The sequence below is a fragment of the Pelobates fuscus genome, chromosome 6 (genome assembly GCF_036172605.1).
Source record: "Pelobates fuscus isolate aPelFus1 chromosome 6, aPelFus1.pri, whole genome shotgun sequence".
In the NCBI taxonomy this organism is placed as follows: domain Eukaryota; kingdom Metazoa; phylum Chordata; class Amphibia; order Anura; family Pelobatidae; genus Pelobates; species Pelobates fuscus.
In genome coordinates, this window is record NC_086322.1 from 35,496,509 (window position 1) to 35,516,956 (window position 20,448).

The 20,448-nt window shown below is 43.9% G+C and overlaps 1 protein-coding gene across 1 annotated transcript in view; it reads left to right on the top strand.

Annotated features, from left to right (window-relative positions):
- LZTS3 (leucine zipper tumor suppressor family member 3) overlaps positions 1-18,460 on the top strand; it is a 95,849-nt gene extending 77,389 nt beyond the window's left edge. Inside the window, exons 2-4 of the mRNA XM_063457598.1 lie at positions 1,412-1,786; positions 6,118-6,948; positions 16,735-18,460. Of these exons, the coding sequence (XP_063313668.1) occupies positions 1,451-1,786; positions 6,118-6,948; positions 16,735-17,433 (1,866 nt within the window). The 5' untranslated portion in view covers positions 1,412-1,450 and the 3' untranslated portion in view covers positions 17,434-18,460. The remainder of the gene's footprint in view (positions 1-1,411; positions 1,787-6,117; positions 6,949-16,734) is intronic.
- The last annotated feature ends 1,988 nt before the right edge of the window (positions 18,461-20,448 follow it).

Here is a 20,448-nt window from a genome sequence, read left to right on the forward strand (position 1 = left end):
TTTTGGCACCAAATCATTGTTAGCCCCGAGTCTCCTGTAATACTCAGAGAGTCTTCGATTTGGAGAGATTTGGAGTTAAATTTTACTATAGGCACTGATATCACTTCATTTCATTGAAGTGGTCTAGGTGCAGTATCCCTGCCCCACTTAGTCTTGGAATGTTAAGCGTTGCAGTTTTGAGAAACTGCATTGATTACTTTGGAGGACTAATACTGCCTGCAGTGGTTGTCAGTCAGACAGCCACTAGAAGTGCTTCCAGCATTCTAATGAACTTTGAGCCTTGTAAGCGACGCTGGACTTCCTCACACTCTGCATGTGGACACCCAGTATCAGTGAAATCCCTATAGGAAAGCATTAAGGCAATTATCTATGGGGATGACCTAATGCGCTCGCCGCCCATGTACATTAGGTACCCTGTCGGATAATGTTGGAAGAGGCGCAGCGCCAACCCAAAACTAGGTGACAAAATAGTTTTTGAAACCTTTGTATGGCGGAGATGGGTGGGATGCAACGGGGACACACACCAGAGGGCACTATACTGTATTTGGAATACTGATTACCCTTTAACTAAACAGCACAATGTGGAGGTATTACTGTGAATGCAGGGTTTTAATACAGTAGGTTGAAGGGTCAATACAGCATTGTGTGTGGTTATTACAGGTGTGCAGTATATAAATATGTCATGTACTGCTCTGAATTCAATAAAAAATGTGATTCATAGAACACATTACATTTTCAGGATGAACTTAGGGCATAGTAAATGGCTGGTTTGGGGGGATTTTAAGTCAATATATGTGGGAGGAAACAACAAATGAACTTTTTCTGATATCTAGCAAGTCAGATCTTTCTGACACCTAACAACGCCCCTGGCGATAATTATTGGTGTTCTATCACTGAATTATGGCTGCTCTTGTGTATATTGAAATATTGATCTATAATTGCTTGGAAGAAAGCTGTACAATAAGCTGTTTATGTCTGGTTTTTGGCTGCTTTAATCGCCTGCATGATTATTCACAAAAGTGTGAATTCAAGTTGATTTTTAAATTTTAGGAAAAATAGCTTTGAATTTCCTTTGAATTTCTGACACTGTATTGAGTGACCAGTGTTCCTCTCAGCCAACAAATGATTAACAGATGTGGGAATTAACATTGAACATTCTGCAAATCATTAACATCTTTAATGATTCACAAACTCCAATAGTACTTTGATAGACACAGAAGACAGACGGAAAAAAAAATACATCTTAATGTAACGTTCACACCTATTTATGCTAAAAATTAAACTTGGTCCTGTATCCTAGTATTAAGCTAGAATTATTTCCAGTGGAATTGTTGGTAATGGTCATTTGCTGCAACAATTTCCTAAAACAAATAAGTAATGAGACTCGTATTTGTGTCTTTTTTATTTTTAGTGCCACTGGTTCACATCATATCTCTCCATCGGTGCAGCCATGGCAAAGCTAGAGGCAAGATCCGTCCACAGTGACACAGCCTTCCAGAGCCAAGAGTCCTTCCACTCTTTCGCCAGTAGATCATCTGACTCTCCATCCCAGGGCACTATGGGAAGTGTCGGCAGCGGCGTAGCCAATGACCAAGAGTTTGCAATGAAGAGTGTAGGAACCAGGACTCAGAACAGCTTGAAGCAGAATGACAGCTCCAGGAATGGGTACTCCAACCGCTACTCGGGGGAAGAAAAAACTTACAAGACAGAGAAGAACTCCAGTTCCATGTACATCAACGGAGAGCAGCGCAAGAATGAGAAGATGAAAGCTGACATGTGTGGGAATGTGAGTGAGAACAGTTTAGAGTCCATTCTCAGTTTAGAGTCTTTAACCCCAGTAGCCACTCTGTGTAAAGCTGGAATAGGAACATCTGATTCCCAGATGGGAAGCTACAATTACTCTTATTGTATGTTTCTGGAAGACTTGCTGGTAATGCAAGAAGACAAAGGAAGAGCAATAGGAGAGGATCAGTGGTGGTAACCTACAGGGATATTTGTTAAACTCAGATTTTTTTCAAATGAATTTCAAGTACAGCTCCCATGAACCTCAGTGAAAGATCAGCCAAGAATCCAGGGAGTTGTGATTCAAACGTATTTAGAGATCTATATATTTCTCAGAACCTTAGTTCATTTTGCAATTATTCTTACATGGACTCCCATGCACAATCAATATATTTCTCCCGTTTTAATTAATTGCTGAAAAAGCTAAAAAGGTACAGTAGCTCACAAAAGTGAGTACACCCCTCACATTTTTGTAAATCTTTTATTATATCTTTTCATGTGACAACACTGAAGAGATGACACTCTGCTACAATGTAAAGTAGTAAGTGTACAGCCTGTATAATAATGTACATTTGCTGTCCCATCAAAATAACTTAACACACAGCCATTAATGTCTAAAAACCGTTGGCAACTAAAGTGAGTACACCCCAATGTGGAGAAGTCCAAATTGGGCCCAATTAGCCATTTTCCTTCACCGGTGTCATGTGACTCATTAGTGTTACGAGGTCTCAGGTGTGAATGGGGAGCAGGTGTGTTAAATTTGGTGTAATCGATCTCATACTCTCTCATACTGGTCACTGGAAGTTCAACATGGCACATCATGGCAAAGAACTCTCTAAGGATCTGAACAAAATAATTGTTACTCTACATAAAGATGGCCTAAGCCAGGTATAGGCAACCTTCGGCACTCCAGATGTTGTGGACTACATCCCCCATAATGCTCTTACACCCATAATGCTGGCAAAGCATCATGGGATGTGTAGTCCAAAACATCTGGAGTGCCGAAGGTTGCCTATGCCTGGCCTAGGCTATAAGAAGATTGCCAAGACCCTGAAACTGAGCTGCAGCACGGTGGGCAAGACCATATAGTGGTCTCACAGGACAGGTTCCACTCATAACAGGCCTTGCCATGGTCGACCAAAGAAGTTGAGTGCACATGCTCAGCGTCATATCCAGAGGTTGTCTTTGGGAAATAGACGTATGAGTGCTGCCAGCATGGCTGCAGAGGTTCAAGGGGGGGAAGGGCAGCCTGTCAGTGCTTAGACCAAACACTGCATCAAATTGGTCTGCATGGTTGTCGTCCCAGGAGGAAGCCTCTTCTAAAGATGATGCACAAGAAAGCCCGCAAACAGTTTGCTGAAGACAAGCAGACTAAGGACATGGATTACTGGTACCATGTCCTGTGGTCCGATGAGACATAGATAATCGTATTTGGTTCAGATGGGCAACCAGGTATAAAGACAAGTGTGTCTTGCCTACAGTCAAGCATGGTGGTGGGAGTGTCATGGTCTGGGCCTGCATGAGTGCTGCCGGCACTGGGGAGCTACAGTTCATTGAGGGAACTATGAATGTCAACATGTACTGTGACATATGGAAGCAGAGCATGATCCCCTCCCTTCGAGACTGGGCCCCAATAACGACCCCAAACACACCTCCAAGACAACCACTGCCTTGCTAAAGAAGCTGAAGGTAAAGGTGATGGACTGGCCAAGCATGTCTCCAGAGCTAAACCCTATTGAGCATCTGTGGGGCATCCTTGAAGGTGTGGGAGCGCAAGGTCTCTAACATCCACCAGCTCCGTGATGTCATCATGGAGGAGTGAAAGAGGACTCCAGTGTCAACCTGTGAAGCTCTGGTGAACTCCATGCCCATGAGGGTTAAGGCAGTGCTGGAAAATAATGGTGGCCACACAAAATATTGACACTTTGGGCCCAATTTGGACATTTCCACTTAGGGGTGTACTCACTTTTGTTGCCAACGGTTTAGACATTATTGGGTGTGTCTTGAGTTATTTTGAGGGGACAGCAAATTTACACTGTTATACAGGCGGTACACTTACTACTTTACATTATAGCAGAGTGTAATTTCTTCAGTGTTGTCACATGAAAAGATATAGTAACATATTTACAAAAATGTGAGAGGTGTACTCACTTTTGTGAGATACTGTATCTCCGATCTACATTTTTTATAGGGTATGACCCCTATTCAGTTAGGAATGCCTATGAAGCATGGATCATGCAGAGTAGATATTCCTTTAATAAAACTCCTTTATTTACTCATTCCTTAAGCATCCCTTGAGAAACGTGAAGAAGTGCTACGTCATAAGACTGCGCAGGTGGTTAGTGGTCATTTATGACTGCAGTAAAACGTAACACAGATGTTGCCAGCTTCTATCTTTCCGAATAAATACATCTCCACGACCAGGTCAGTTTCAGCACCAGGAGACCCCGTGTTTGATGTGATACTCAGCTAGCTTTATCATGGTTAGTTTGCCCCATCGCTGCCCTATAGCTATGACGTAACGCTTTTAGATTGGGAATGGAAATAGAATTCATAGTCAGAGAGTGATACAGTAATGAAGTAAAGAGTACATGAAGAATAGGAAAGAAGAAAAATCAGGCTGGTGACCCTTGTTTAAATAGTTTATAACTCTATGAGAGGCAGTGCTATGTTAGCAGCAGTCAGGAGATGTGAGAGATACAGTCAGATTATAAGGAGGGGCAGGAGGTTGTGTGCTTGGAGCTTTTGTCAGGAGCTCTTGCCAGCTCGGTAGCCTGCACAGACCAACGACGCACTGCAGCTCAGCCACATAGATCTCCTCTGCGAGAAGCATAATGTATGGTTTTATTAGACATAAGAGCGCTGAGGGGTGGGATGTTAGAGGTGGAATAATTGCCCTACATGTAGAATTCTACACAGGAAATTGTACACAAAGAACCCTTCAATGGTGTTTCATCATTTAGACATTTGTTTGTTTTCATCAAATTTTATAAAAGAAAAGGACAGGACAAAAGCCAGCAGAAATGCTTCTACAGCAGGTATTATAAACTTGTCATATTGCATTGTTTAAAAGAATGAACAAGTGTCAATGAATGCTGACAGATACAAAAAAAACTTGCTTTCATATTACCCAAAAAGCTGCAAAACTGTCTCAGTTTACTTTCCAGAACATAAAGTGCACAAACAAAGTTAATATTTTTCCAGTTACAAATTTGTCAGGTAAAAATAGCATTCACTGACTGTTTATAGCATTTCTAAAGGGTGTCTTCACTACACTGGATAATTGACAAAATGTTTGCAACGTTTTAAGCTAAAATATCTAAAAAAAACAGAACAAAATTATTTCTTTCCAGTTTGGCTACTTCGGCCAAAAATGTTCAGTTGTGTTGTCAATTCAACACTATACTTTTTCTACTAGTTGTGAATAAACCCCTCTTCGGCTCTGGCTCTTCATTGCGTGGAGGTCTGCAGTCAGTTTGTTTTTGTCTTCTTTGTTAGCATGAGAGGGACAGCTTAGACACTTCAAAATTAAGTTGTTATGGTGCCTTGAGGTCCCTGGTGCTGGCTCACATTAAGGGGTTAAACCTTTCTCAAACAGTTTAACCCCAAAGCCCATGTTCCAGCGCCAACTCTCCCTGTCTCTCTGCCCTTCTGTTTTCTAAAATTCTCGAAAATTGAAGACACTTGCAGAATTAGGCAGTGGTGATGTTGATTGACTAAGAGCGGTCAGCACCCAGCCAATCAGTGAATCTATATTCATAAAACTGTCTTGAAAAGAAACTTACTTTTTAAAAGCCAGTTTTATGAATGGGGATTCACTGACCGTGTCAGCGGACCGCTCTCAACCAATAAGCGGTGCCGCTGCCTGATTCTGCAACAGTTTTCCGGTTTAGAGAATTTTAGAAAACAGAAAGTCAGAGAGGCAAAGACATTTTAAGCAGGAACAAAAACTTTGGAGTTAAACCATTTGGGAATGGTTTAGCTACTTAAGGTAAAGCCAAGGGCCTCCTGGCACCATAACAAGTTAATTTTGATGAAGCTGCTATGGAGCTCAGAGTGTTGTTCCTTTAACTTAAACGTAAACAATTTTTGGTAGGACCTTTTTTTCTGATTCCAAAGCTTTGCACCAGCAGAACAATTTTTAGAGTCTTTATGTATTTTTGACAAGGAGACCCTTAATTGACTTTTATTGTCTTTTGCAAAAATAAAAAATCATGATACAAAGATTAAAATATTATTTGATAATCACAGGTAACGTATATGGAAGTATATGTAGAAGAATGTGTTCTTGTCACTGGGCTACTATATGTTAATTGAGTATTTTGTCTTTTACAGAGCAATGAGACTTTGGTAAGACCTTCTGCTTTTAAACCTGTGGTTCCAAAAAACTTTCACTCCATGCAAAATCTGTGTCCACCCCTGAACAATTCAGCAACTGATAACAGTAAAAGTTCTAACCACGGAAACAGCAACAGTGCAGCTGCAATGAAAAGTGGACACGAGAAGAGTAGCCACAATCGGTCATCCAACCAAGTAGGGGGTCTGTCAGATTCTGGTCGAAATTCACTAACAAGCTTACCAACTTATGGGACTGGCTACAGCCAACATGTTGGCCCAATGAGTGCGTCAACAAGCCATATAAATCGTATTGGGACTAACTATGTTGAAAAGAATATAGTGGGTTATAACGGCATATCTACCTCAGAAAGTGTACGATCTTCCAGTAAAAGCACTTCCTCTTTCAGCAGAATAAATCATCTCAATGAAACATTGCGTTTTCACTCGCCTTCAAGCGATGACATTATTCAAGACTTGGAAGATCGACTGTGGGAGAAGGAACAGGAAGTCATTCAGATGAAGAGGAACTTGGACAAAAGTGAGGCGGCCATTTTCCAAGTCTTCGAGGAGAAGCAGAAAATTTGGGAACGTGAAATGGAGGACTTGAGACAGAATTATGCCAACAAACTTCAACAGGTCTCGAAGAAAGCACAAAGGGCCCAGCAAGCTTTACAGTTGCAGGTATTTAAACTTCAACAGGAAAAGAAAAAATTTCAAGAAGATGTTGCACAGCTCCTTCAACAAAGGGAGGAAATGGAGAAGAAGTGCATGGTTTTCAAGAAAGAACAGGCTGAATTCCTCCCTAAGATAGAAGAAACAAAGTGGGAGGTGAGAAACACAACTATATGTAATTTACAACTAGTTAAAGTTATACGCATTATACGCAGACACTATTGTGTTAGGAAGACAAAGTTGTATTCCTTACACTACAGTTACCTCTGGCCTCGCAGCTCTCTTGATTGAGATCTAGGCTTTGTGGTGTCTTCTACATACCTTAGGTCAAACTAGAAATGGGATTTGTAGAGATGCAATTGTGCCATAGTCTTTCCTTGTTTTAATAAGTATTTAGAGGTATTGCTAGGAAGAATTGGCACATTTACTATAACCTAACCCTGACTAGTGCTTCTCTAGAATTTTATACTGATATTGTTTTGATAGCTCCATGATCTTTTCGTGAAGCCATTTGTTTAGATCAGGGGTGCCCAAAAGGTAGATCCCCAGATGTGGTAGAAGTACAAATTCCATAATGCTTTGCATATCTTTAGAATGCCAATGATAAAGGAAAACACAGAAGCTGTAGTTTTAAAACATCTGGGGATCTTCCTTTTGGGCACCCCTGGTCTAAACAAATGGCTTCAAGAAAAGATCATGGAGCTATCAAAACAATATCAACTGTAAGCCTTTGTGTGTTATTTTTCGCACAGGGCCCCTAATGGCCTAAGGCTAGCCCTGGCTGTATCTATCCCAAAATGACCACATGGACATCCCCAGTGCTCCCTCCTGTCATGGAGGAAGCTGTTTATGGACCCCTGAGGCGGGCGGCTGTAAGAACCTCAGAGGCTCCGAGGGAGCTGTAATCCCCCTGCTCTACTCCCTCGCACACGCCATCTACTAATGCCGGGAGCCGGAATAGGACATCCTATTACGTCTCCCTGCATCAGTAGACGGCGTGCGAGGTAGCATAGCAGGAGGATTACAGCTCCCTCACTGCCTCTGATGTGCCTACAGCTGCCTGCCTCACAGCTGCCCCAGTAGACCCCAGGGACAGATCCACTCCAGTTCTCCCAAAAGTAGGCTGGGTGGACAAATTAAAATAATAATATTAATAATTTGTGAAGGTGTGTCAGAGAATGTGTGTGTGTGTCTGTTAGTGAATGTGTGTGTGTGTGTCTGTCAGTGAGTGTGTGTGTGTGTGTATTTGTCTGTCAGTTAATATGTATGTGTCTGTCTGTTAGTGTCTTTCACATTAGTGAGAGTCTGTGTTTGTCATTGAATGTTTGTGTGCCTGTCAGTGAATGTGTGTGTGTCATTGAGTGTGTCGGGATCCCGCGGGCGGTTGCGAGGGGAGGCTGCACTCCGCTTGCGGTACTCACCCTCCAGCCGTCCGCGGTTCCCTCCTCCTCGTGGGCTCGGCGAGCGGCATCCTTCCAGCCTCGGATGCCGTCCGCGTCTTCCTCCACGTCCCCCAGTGGCAGCATGCATGACGCTGCACGGTGGGAGACCGCCCAATATATTACATGCCGGGGTCAGTCACCTGACCCGGCGTTAAAGGCACAGTGCCTCAATCACAGTGGGAGGTTTAGATATCTCCCACGTGTGATTGTTAATTCTTATTGGAAATTATCCAATCAGAATTAACCTTATGGTTTAAATACTTACCTTTCCTGTTCCTCCCTGCCCTGTTGTGGTCTTTGCTTGCTAGTATTGCTACTGAACTACTCTCTGGCTTGTTTATCTGACTTTGTGACTTTCTCCTACCCTTTGACCTCGGCTTGTTTCTCGTTATTCTGTCTTCTGGTTCCCCTTACTCGGCTTGTCTCCTGACTATTCTTTGTGTGCTTAGCCCGGCCACTCTAAGGTCCGGTACTGCACCTTTTCTGTGTGTGTGTGTTAGCGTGTTGGGTTCCCAGAATCGTGACATTACAACAGGGCCGTAATGGAACCTGCTGACATACCACAGCTGCTAGTTAATCAGGAGGCTAGAATGGATGGCTTGGACCACCGGATGGATCAGTTTGCTCAAGCTTTGCAAACCATACTGGCTCGTACTGCACACTTACAGCCTGCCGTTCAGGAGACTACTGCTGCTGTGCCCGAACCCATTCCCACTCCAGTACCCGTTCCTGCTCATGTAGTTCATATGACGCCGCCACAGCGCTACAGCGGTGACCCAGCATTGTGTCGTGTTTTCCTCAACCAAATCGACATCCATTTGGTGATGAATCCACGTTCCTATCCCACTGACAGATCTAAAATTGCCTTTTTGATAAACCACTTGTCCGGGAGAGCTTTAGCATGGGCCAACCCCATGTGGGAGAATACGTCTCCTATGTCCTTTGCAAATTTTCTGACAGCATTCAAACGCACGTTTGATCAACCCGGTAGGGTTGCTTCTGCTGGCAAAGCTCTGCTTAGGGTCCAACAGGGTAACAGATCTGTAACGGATTACACTATCGAATTCCGCACTCTAGCAGCTGAAGTGGTTTGGAATAATGACGCCCTCGTAACAGCCTTTCAGGAGGGTTTGGCCGCTTATATACTGGATGAAATAGCATCCAGGGAATTGCCTGTTCTTCTAGAGGATGTTATAGACTATATGATTCTTATTGATAACCGTATTAGAGAGAGGCGTAGTCAAAGACGGCTGGATACACGGGTGTTACCTGCTCTACCCAGTACTGCACTACTAGCGTTACCCGCTCCTAGGCAACCATCCCCTGAACCCATGCAATTGGGTGCTACGGGGTTAACTCAGGCCGAAAGAGCGTACCGTAGAAGGGAGGGGTTATGCCTTTATTGTGGGAAGAGGGGGCACCACTGTAATGCCTGCCCTAAAGTACAGGGAAACTGCAGCACCTAAGGCCTAGAGAGGGGTCGGCCTCGGGTGTTATGAATTTGTCCCCTCATGTGTCCATCTCCAGACCGTTTATTACGGTTTCTCTTTTGGTCAATAAAACCACTATAACAACCAAAGCCTTGATCGATTCAGGCAGGGCAGACAACCTTATGGATGAGAACTTTGCCAAAACCGCAGCCCTGACTTTGATCCGAAAGGCCACATCCTTGGCCGTTGAGGCCATAGATGGTAGACCACTTGAGAAACCTCTGGTGACCCATGAAACCCAGGAAATAGCTATGTCTGTGGGTGCTTTGCACAAGAAAAGGTTAACCTTCCAAATAATTGACTCTCCTACTGCCTCCATCGTTCTGGGTTTTCCCTGGTTAGTTAACCCCTTAAGGACACATGACATGTGTGACATGTCATGATTCCCTTTTATTCCAGAATTTTGGTCCTTAAGGGGTTAAACACAACCCTGTACTTGATTGGGGTTGTTTAGATATACTCTCCTGGGGGGAATCTTGTCAACGAGACTGTATGGCTCATGTATGTCCTGTTTGTTTACTCAACGTGCCCACGGCTAAACCACTTTCGGTTTATGTCCCTTCTGTAAATGCAGACCTTGCCTTGGTTTTTGAAAAAAGGGAGGCAGATAAGCTACCTCCACATCGTGAGTATGACTGTGCCATAAACCTGTTACCGGGTACTATGCCTCCTAGGGGTAAGGTCTACCCTCTTTCTGAGAAAGAAAACCAGATCATGGAGGAGTACATACGGGAATCCTTAAGTAAAGGTTTTATTAGAAGGTCCTCCTCCCCTGCTGGTGCTGGTTTCTTCTTTGTGGCAAAGAAGGAGGGCGATTTGAGGCCATGTATAGACTACAGGGGTCTGAACAATATAAAAACGCCTACCCTATCCCCCTCATCACTGAGTTGTTTGATCGTGTTAAAGGTTCTAAGTTCTTCACTAAATTAGACCTCAGGGGGGCTTATAACCTTGTCCGTATAAAGGAGAATGACGAGTGGAAGACAGCGTTCAATACGCGCAGTGGGCATTACGAATATCTGGTCATGCCTTTTGGACTGTGTAATGCTCCTGCTGTGTTTCAGGACCTCAGAAATGATGTCCTTAGGGATCTATTGCATGTCTGTGCCGTGGTGTATCTTGACGACATACTTGTGTATTCTCCTGATTTGAAGTCACACCATAACCATGTTAGGATGGTGCTTAAAAAGTTATTACAGAACGGACTCTATTGTAAGTTAGAAAAATGTTTATTCGATCAGACCTCTGTGTAATTCCTAGGATATAACAGGGTTTCAGTATGGATCCTGCTAAATTGGAAGCCATACTGTCCTGGCAACTTCCCCAAGGATTGAAGGCTATCCAGCGTTTTATAGGATTTGCCAACTATTATAGGAAATGTATAAAAAACTTTTCACCACTTATCCCTCCTATAACGAAGCTGACTAAAAAAGGTCTACACCCTAGGGTTTGGACTCCTGAAGCCCTTAAGGCCTTCGAAACTCTCAAGAAGGCATTTGCCTCTGCTCCAGTACTGCACCACCCTAATCCTTCTCTTCCCTTTGTTATGGAATGGAAGTGGACGCTTCTGAGTCGTGTGTGGGAGCAGTGCTGTCACAGAGGTTGTCGTATGACAAACCCCTTATCCCTGTTGTTATTTTTCTAAAAGGTTGTCTGATCCAGAAAAGTATTACGATGTTGGGAACAGGGAACTATTAGCTATTGTGTTAGCTTTTAAGGAATGGAGGTACTTATTAGAGGGTTCTAGACACAAAGTTATGGTTATAAGATTATATAGATGATGCTAGAAGGTTATCTGCCCGGCAGGCTAGATGGTCTCTATTTCTTTCACGCTTCCAATACGTTATTACCTATAGACCTGGTTGCCGTAATGCCAAAGCTGACGCTATCTCTCAACAGCATGAACCGTTAGAATTTGTTAGCCCGACTCCTGAACCTATTGTACCTGCGTCCGGTACTGCACCTTTTCTGTGTGTGTGTGTGTTCGCGTGTTGGGTTCCCAGAATCGTGACAGAGTGTATCTGTCAGTTAATGTATGTATGACAAATCAGTGAGAGTCTATGTCTGTCATTGACGTCTGTGTGTTTGTCATTGAATGTGTGTGTGATGGTCAGTGTGTATCTGCCAGTAGGTGTGTGTCTGTCAGTGAGTGTGTCAGTGAATGTGTGTGTGTGTCTGTCAGTGAGTGTGTGCAGGGCCACCATCAGGGGGTAACAACCATGATAGTTGGCACAGGCCCGGCGGTCCTGGAGGGCTCGGACTGCTTTGGCAGTGTGTGTACAACACACACTCTGCATACACTAGTTTTATACACACTCTGCATACACTAGTACAACACACACTCTGCATTCATTATACGCAGACACTGCATCTAATACACACAGTACATCCACTACACAAACACAGACACTGCATCCACTACACACACTACATCCATTACACAAAGACATACTACATCCACTACACAAACACACTCTGTATTCCCTATACACACACTACATACACTACACAAACACACACACTGCATCTGCTGCACATACTGCATCTAATACAAACACTACACCCATTACACAAATGTAAAATCTGTTACCACTATACACACTGCATTCGTTATACACACACTCTGCATCCATTACACACATTCTAACTCTACATCCACTATACACACACCCCATTCAAGTTGTCTGAGGGCATGTTGTTCTTCAGTCTGCCTATCCACACTACTAACCCCACACTCTGCCCCCCATACTGTCATACTGCCACACAGTGGCGTACACACAACCCATGGGGCCCCGGTGCGAAAACTGATCCGTGGGCCCCCCCGCGCGCGCGCTTACGCTGCGCGGGCAGGGGCCGCAACACATGGCGGCGGGCACCGGGTCGCAGGGCTGCAACCTGTGTGACCGCAGTATGTACGCCAGTGCATGCATAAACACATACACTTTAAGGACCACTACAGACACCCAGATCACATCAGCTCAATGAAGTGGTCTGGGTGCCAGGTCTCTAGTTTTAACCCTGCAGCTGAAAACATAGCCGTTTCAGAGAAACGGCTATGTTTCACTGAGGGTTAATCCAGCCTCTAGTGGCTGTCTCATTGACAGCCGCTAGAGGATTTTCTGCGATTCTCACTGTGAAAATCACAGTGAGAAGACGCTGAACGTCCATAGGAAAGCATTGAATAATGCTTTCCTATGGGCGGTTTGAATGCGCGCGTGGCTCTTGCCACGCATGCGTATTCGGAGCTGAGAGGCGGAGAGATTCCCAGCGCCAAGGGAGTCCGGCGCTGGAGAAAGGTAAGTGCTTAAGACACACACACACAGACTCTCATGAACAGACGCACACATTTACTGACAGACACACACTCAGTGACAGACATACATACACACTCACTAACAGATGCACACAAACATACTCAGTAACAGACACACACACTAACACACACTCTAACACACACACACACACACACACTAACATACACTCACACACACACTCTAAGACTAACACACACACGCTCACACACACTCACACTCACACACTAACATACACTCACACACTCACTAACACACACTCACACTCTAACACACACTCACACACTAACATACACTCACACACTAACACTCACAAACACACACTAACATACACTCACTAACACTAACATACACTCACAAACACACACTCACTAACATACACTCACACTCACAAACACACACTCACTAACATACACTCACACTCACAAACACACACACACTCACACACTCACTAACACTAACATACACTCACACTCACAAACACACACTCACACTCTAACACACACTCACTAACACTAACATACACTCACAAACACACACTAACATACACTCACAAACACACACTAACATACACTCACACTCTAACACACACTCACTAACACTAACACTCACAAACACTTTTTTTTTTAAATCCCCCCAGCCTCCTTACCTGTGGGAGAGCTGAGGGGATTCCCTGGGGTCCAGTGGTGCTGCTGGGCTCCTGGGGGGCCGGTCACCCGGTGGGCAGGCAGGATGGCGGGCGCGCGAGGGAGCACTGTCTCCTGGGTGCTTCCTCTTCAGCTCCCTCGCGCGCCGCGTACTGATGCCGGAGCCGGAAGATGACGTCATCTTCCGGCTCCGGTATCAGTGCGGTGCGCGAGGGAGCTGAAGAGGAAGCACCCAGGAGACAGTGCTCCCTCGCGCGCCCGCAGTACCGGCCAGCCGGATGACAGCAGGGCCAGCCTCGGGGGGCCCGGAGGTGGCCGGCTCCTGGGCCCCCCAGAAGAAGAGGCTGGCCCAGTGACATACATACCGGGTCGCAGGGCGGCCGGGCCCCCTGGTGGGCCGGGCCCGGTCGCAGCCGCGACCCCTGCGACCCCGGTATGTACGCCACTGCTGCCACACTGTCACCTTCTTAGACACTTCCCCTGCATACTGTCACCTTCCTAGACACTGCCCCCCTATACTGTCACCTTTCTACACACTGCCCCTACAATGTCACCTTCCTACACACTGCCCCGCTATACTGTCACCTTCCTACACACAGCTCCCCTATACTGTCACCCTCCTACACACAGCTCCCATATACTGTCACCTTCCTACACACTGTCTCCACCTTACAGCCCACAGGTAAGAGGCAGGGAGGGGGGATAAGCTCAATTTAATTTAAACGGCTCCTCCCCCAGCACTTATCAAACACTGCATGCGCTACACAGACACTGCTACGGACACTGCATCCACCACAAAAAACACTAGATATACTACACACACTGCATTCACTACACAAACACAGACACTGCATCCACTACACACACACATACACACACTGCCTACAATACACACTACATCATCCATGACATGGAAGAAGGGGGAAGAAAAGACATAAATGGAATGGGATGGGGGGGGGCAGAAAAGACATGGATTCTTCAATCCATGGGGTAGATGCGAGCTGAACAGAACATGCTACATCTAAGGTGTGACACATTACCTACCTGGCTGAGACTGCACTTTCTCCGAGGGATTAAGGGATTGTGTGTGTATGTGCAAATACATTGCAAAACACAAATACACACACAAGTCAAGCCATAAGACATGCTTTTTGCCACAGAAATCTCACTTTAACAGTGCTCTCACTACTGCACGGAATTCTGGGTAGGAGTATGGAAATGAGCTCAACAAAGAACAACAATTTTGTCTCATAATTCCACTTTATACATGGATTCATTGGAGTTCTTTGTTGAGCTCACTTGCATATGCCTACCCAGAATCCCTTGCAGTAGTACTTACTTCAGGTGGAAAGGGTTTTCATCCACACTTTTTTCCCCACCACAACACACACACACACGCACACACACACGCATGCACACACACACACACACACACACACACACACACACACACTCTCTCTCTCTCTCTCTTACTTACTTTATAACCGCCCCCCTACCTTTGTCCCTGGCCCACCATGTGCCCCCCCCCTAAATATGAATCCTGGAGACGCCACTGACTATGAACGTTATTGGTTGCACACACATTTATTTATGACTTCATATTAATGAAGGTGAATGTTTATGGAACAAACTAATTTTAATTATTTTTCATTTCTAAATTTTATTTTAAGGTTGTAAAACTAGGAAATGTGGAAATATCCATGGGGGTTGAATACTTATGCAAGGAACTGTAATGAGTAATGTATCAAAGCTTAGGAACATAGAATTATTGAGTGTCAGGCCAAAATATATTCACTTATCAACTCCTTCCTATACTTGTTTAAAAATCAAAACCATAGTTTTTTTTATATTACGATTTTTTTTTATTCAACAGTAGGGCTAGATTTCCATGCAGGAGCTATAAATATAAAATATGGTCCTTGCATAATCCCACAAACTAAATCATATCAAACTAGTTCTATCACTTGAGATCTTCTTTACAAAATCGATTCAAAACCATGTTCCGAACAGATTATTATTTACTTTTAAACAGGCCATATGCGGTTAGCTGTAATTAGGGGTTGTGACTATCTTTTACCTGCTTGCAGTTATGCTGCTGTGAGCATGTCATATAAGCATTTAATCAGACCCAGTCATTTCCTCAGTTGAGGGAATGCAGTGTTGAACTTGTTGATCATGCGCAAACTCCCCTGTTCCTGAAGGATAGCTGTAAATTTTAAATGTACAATGTAAATAGAAACACGACATCTGAACCGACTGATGCTAGCTGTACATATTCTTTTGCTGTATGATGGTGCAAGTTTTGCAACTTTGATACATGATATTCTCATGACAGAGCCATATTAAAGAGAAATCTGCATGGTTTTACATATGTTCACTAAGGGGCATATATATTAGTTATGAGAGAAAGGCTGTCCCCATCCAGATCACAGAATTAGTTCACAGAACTATACGGCAGGTTGTAATAAAAGTCAATGATGTGAGAGGAACCCTTTGAGGTACAGAAGAGGGAAACCTGTGGAACACAGACCACATAGCAGACCTGAAAGGTGATTATGAGTTGACTTTAAGATGTAGCCAAGGTGATTGACACTGCGGGATGCAGCCTCTTCCCTGATGGCGGAGCTTCAATTGCCAATTTAAAGTGCAAATCACTATGACCATTCTTTGGCAAGTCTCCCCTATACTCTCCAGCAGATATAGAACAGTATCTAAACTGGCAAAGCATGACAATTACTGTTCTTCAACACCTGGTAATCTATCATTTGCCCAGTCTGCTCTAGCCAATCTCTAATCAAGTAAACTATCAGTGTTCTATATATGTTTCTTTGGTCTGAACTCTGACTGTTGATGGTCAATGGTTTAGTCTAAAATTTAGACTAAACCATTGACCATCAACAGTCAGAGTTCAGACCAAAGAAACATATATAGACTCTAAATCATGTAAATCATTAGGTATAAACATGTTGGAAGGTGGTTCTAGATTATGCTGGGTAGTGAACAAATTTTGTATTAAATAATTTTTTTTATCATTTGCTTTTCACCACCACAGGTATGCCAGAAAGCTGGTGAAATATCCCTATTGAAGCAGCAGCTTAAGGACTCTCAATCAGATGTCTCTCAAAAACTAAATGAGATAGTAGGACTGAGAACTCAGCTTAAGGAAGCTAAGGCTTTCCTGAGGGAAAAGGAGGAACAGATTGCTTCCATCAAGGATTCTTATAGCTCAAAGAGTGTCAGCCTGGAGATCTGCGAGAATGAGATGCAGAGGAAGCAAAGTGAAGCCCAACAAATGAAGGAAAAGTTAAGTCAATGTGAACAGGAAATCGCTGGTTTGAAGGAAGCCCTCTCAAACTTTGGTCAAAACCCATATAACACAGAAATGAACGAGAAGCTCACTCTTGCGTGTGAGAGTGATGAGGCAAAGATGAAACGTCAAAGTGAAGACTGCGTAATTTCCATGAAAAGGGATATAGAAAGTCTTCAGGTGGAGTTGTCGTTAGAGAGACAGCAAAGGGATCATCAGGTGGTAGAGTTTGAAGATGAGAGGCGTACTTGGCAAGAAGAAAAAGAGAGAGTGATTAAGTATCAGAAACAGCTACAACTCAACTATGTAGAGATGTATCAGAAAAATCAACAGTTGGAGCAAAAGATCAATGAAATAACCAATAAAGTCACTACACCACCAGCTGAAGATAAAAAACCCTGGACACCTTCAAGGTTAGAGAGAATAGAGTCCACAGAGATCTAATACAAATGGACCTACTCTACACAGCTAGTTTCTCACTGTGCATGTGCTACCTACTCCAGCTCACGGTTAGCCAGAGAAGAATCTTCAAAGGAATCTCTTTGTACTGAAGGGTTCTGCAATTGGCAGGCCCTTTGAGTACTCAGGAGATGTATGAGCTGAGGAACGAGTGCTTGCTGTAATCCAACTGCAGTTGAAAAATGGTATACTGTTTGTTATGCCGCTGATAATGCTCTCTGTCTGTTCTCCCTTCTGACTGCACCTTTCTCTACCTACCAGGCGAACAGCACATTGCATAGTGCAGTGTATTGCCGGTGCCCTGTACTGGTAGTTTTTATGGTGCCAATGCAGTACCGGTGCTCTAAACGTCCGGTAATGGCAGTAACCTCTACTGCTGGTGCCTTGTATTGCCAGTACTGCCGATGTCCTGTACTGCTGATGCCTGGTGCTGCCAGTGCCTGTACTGTCAGTACTTGCAGTGCCCTGTGCTCGTGCGCCCTGAAATTGGGGTACAACCCTGTGCGTTTTATGAATATATGTCACTGCTGGTACTGCCATGTACGCTTAGCACTCTCAGTGCCCTTCCCTACTGGTACTGCCAGTCTCCTGTACTAACAGTACATATGGTGCCCTGTCCCGCTGGTACTGCCCTGTGCGATTGGCATTCTCAGTGTCCTGTTTACCGGTATTGTCAGTACACTGTGCAGCCCTTTCGGGATACAGCTATGTGACTGTTACTGTTTTATTTTGTTTTGGGGGTGGTAGGGGTGAACTTATGGGAAAAGGTCAAAGTGACTTGGATCCTGGGTTATTTTAGCCATATTGGCTAGCGGAGGGAAGCTCTGATGTGATATGAAATCTAGCACACTTTGAAGAATTCTAATCACTGTTTACTGTGAATACAACTGATGCAGTAGAACATATAGAAATCTCTATATTCATGTGAAAGCTCTCTACATACAAGGTCAAAATGACCTATGAATTTGCTTGGTTAATAAACACCCATATCTCAGTTTATCTAGGATCAAAATACTTTTCACTGATGTCCCGCAGTTCACTTTATCCAATTGTTAACCAAAAGGTGGTAAAAGGCGTTGTGGCTTCTTAGGAGAGGTCTTTACTCCCATAGGATCTGAGTTGCTAAATGTTGTTCTAGTTTATATATCATACCATGAAAATGGTTCACTAGTCTACGGAGGGACAAAATTCAGTTAAATAAAGTGTTTCATTTAAATTTGGGATAACTCTAATGTAGACTTTTGACAACAGCTCCCATTGTTTAATGGGTTCTTGCAGGTTTCCTTGTGCAACTTAAACCCCTATGTAAAATAATATTTCTAAGACTATTATTTGCTGGGAGAGATTATATCACCACATGACTACTTTAGAGAGAGCTGGAGAGCTACACTCCACTAGCTACTGTTGGTGGCTGGTCCGTATATTTTAAGGCCATATATTTCAAGAGTTATCCTGCCTTTTTATGACCCTGGGAGCCACACATATAAAGGACAACCATGGATAAACGTTATAAGTGTGGGATAATTAGTAGGAACATTCCATTGGTTTCCATGGAGATTCTTCCAGCGTTTTGAAATCTTGCCCACATTTGCTACTTGAGGAGTTTCATGCTTAAACCTCCTTCAGTGAATACCAATGTAACTCCCAGACTATAAAATGAAGTATACGAGATTGAATAGCCGATGCCGCATTGCAACATGTCCTGGCATCTGCAATGCATCTATTTAATCTGCGCAGTGAAATGGCTCTGCTATTGGGACTAGTCCACAGTGCACAGTGAATAGAGGTGTGGTGGCTAGATTTGACTTCACAAACCATGCTGCATTGAATTGTGAGTGTGCTTGTTTACTAAACCAGCGTCAAAGAGAGTCCTTGATGCTCTAAAAGCTAGCAAAATATAGATAGGAATATTTTGTGTAAATGTTAATGAATACTTTCTGGACAGTGCTGAACTTATAGACACTCGACGAGATTCATGTGGCACAAGATGTATGGGAAGTGCTGAGTGATATGTATTATGGCTTAGGACTGTACTATTTACATGCCAAACCTCAACTGGCATTCAACTATAATAGAAAGCATTTTCAACTACAAACACAAAAATGGAAATCCTTAAGTAATCATGGGTGAGATGGATTATTCTTACTAAGCTTTTGTCATGTCCTCAAAACTATGGAGCCCTAGGCAACTGTCTCTTTGAAAGGGAACTGCCTTCTGTGTCTTGTTGTTAAATTGACTTTGGTGTTAAACAGTATCCAGATGGGTCCCATGATTAAAGGACCACTTTAGGCACCCAGACCACTTCAGCTCAATGAAGTGGTCTGGGTGTCAGGTTCCCCAGGTTTTCACCTTGCAGATGTAAACTTAGCAGTTTCAAAGTAACTGCTATGGTTCACTGATGGTTAATCCAGCCTCTAGTGGCTATCTCACTGACAACCACTAGAGGCGCTTCCACATTTCTCACTGTGAAAATCACAGTGAGAAGACGCTGGACGTCCATAGGAAAGCATTGAGTAATGCTTTCATATGGGCTGTTTGAATGCGCTCGTGGCTCTTGCTGCGTATGCGCATTCAGAGCTGACATCGGCAGAGGGAGGACAGTTCCCCAGCACCGAGGGAGCCCGGCGCTGGAGAAAGGTAAGTGCCTGAAGGGGTTTTAACCCATTCAGCCCAGCGGGAGGGGGGGCCCTGAGGGTGGGGGGTACCTAATAACCCTATAGTGCAAGGAAAACAAGTTTGTTTTCCTGGCACTAAAGTGGTCCTTTAAAGAGAGAATGTGAACATTGAAAAACCCTAGAACAGTATGCTTGTGTACAAACAATTGAACTATAGAAAGGGGCACTTGTCATGTTTGGCATGAAACATACACTGTAAAGATGGCCATTGTCATGTTAAATATGCCCATCACAGACAACCCATGAAGCTATCACAGGAAATAACAGGTTATCTCTGTGCTGGAGTACAGTTTGATGTGTGTAGCTCTTCAAAAGCATCATCTAT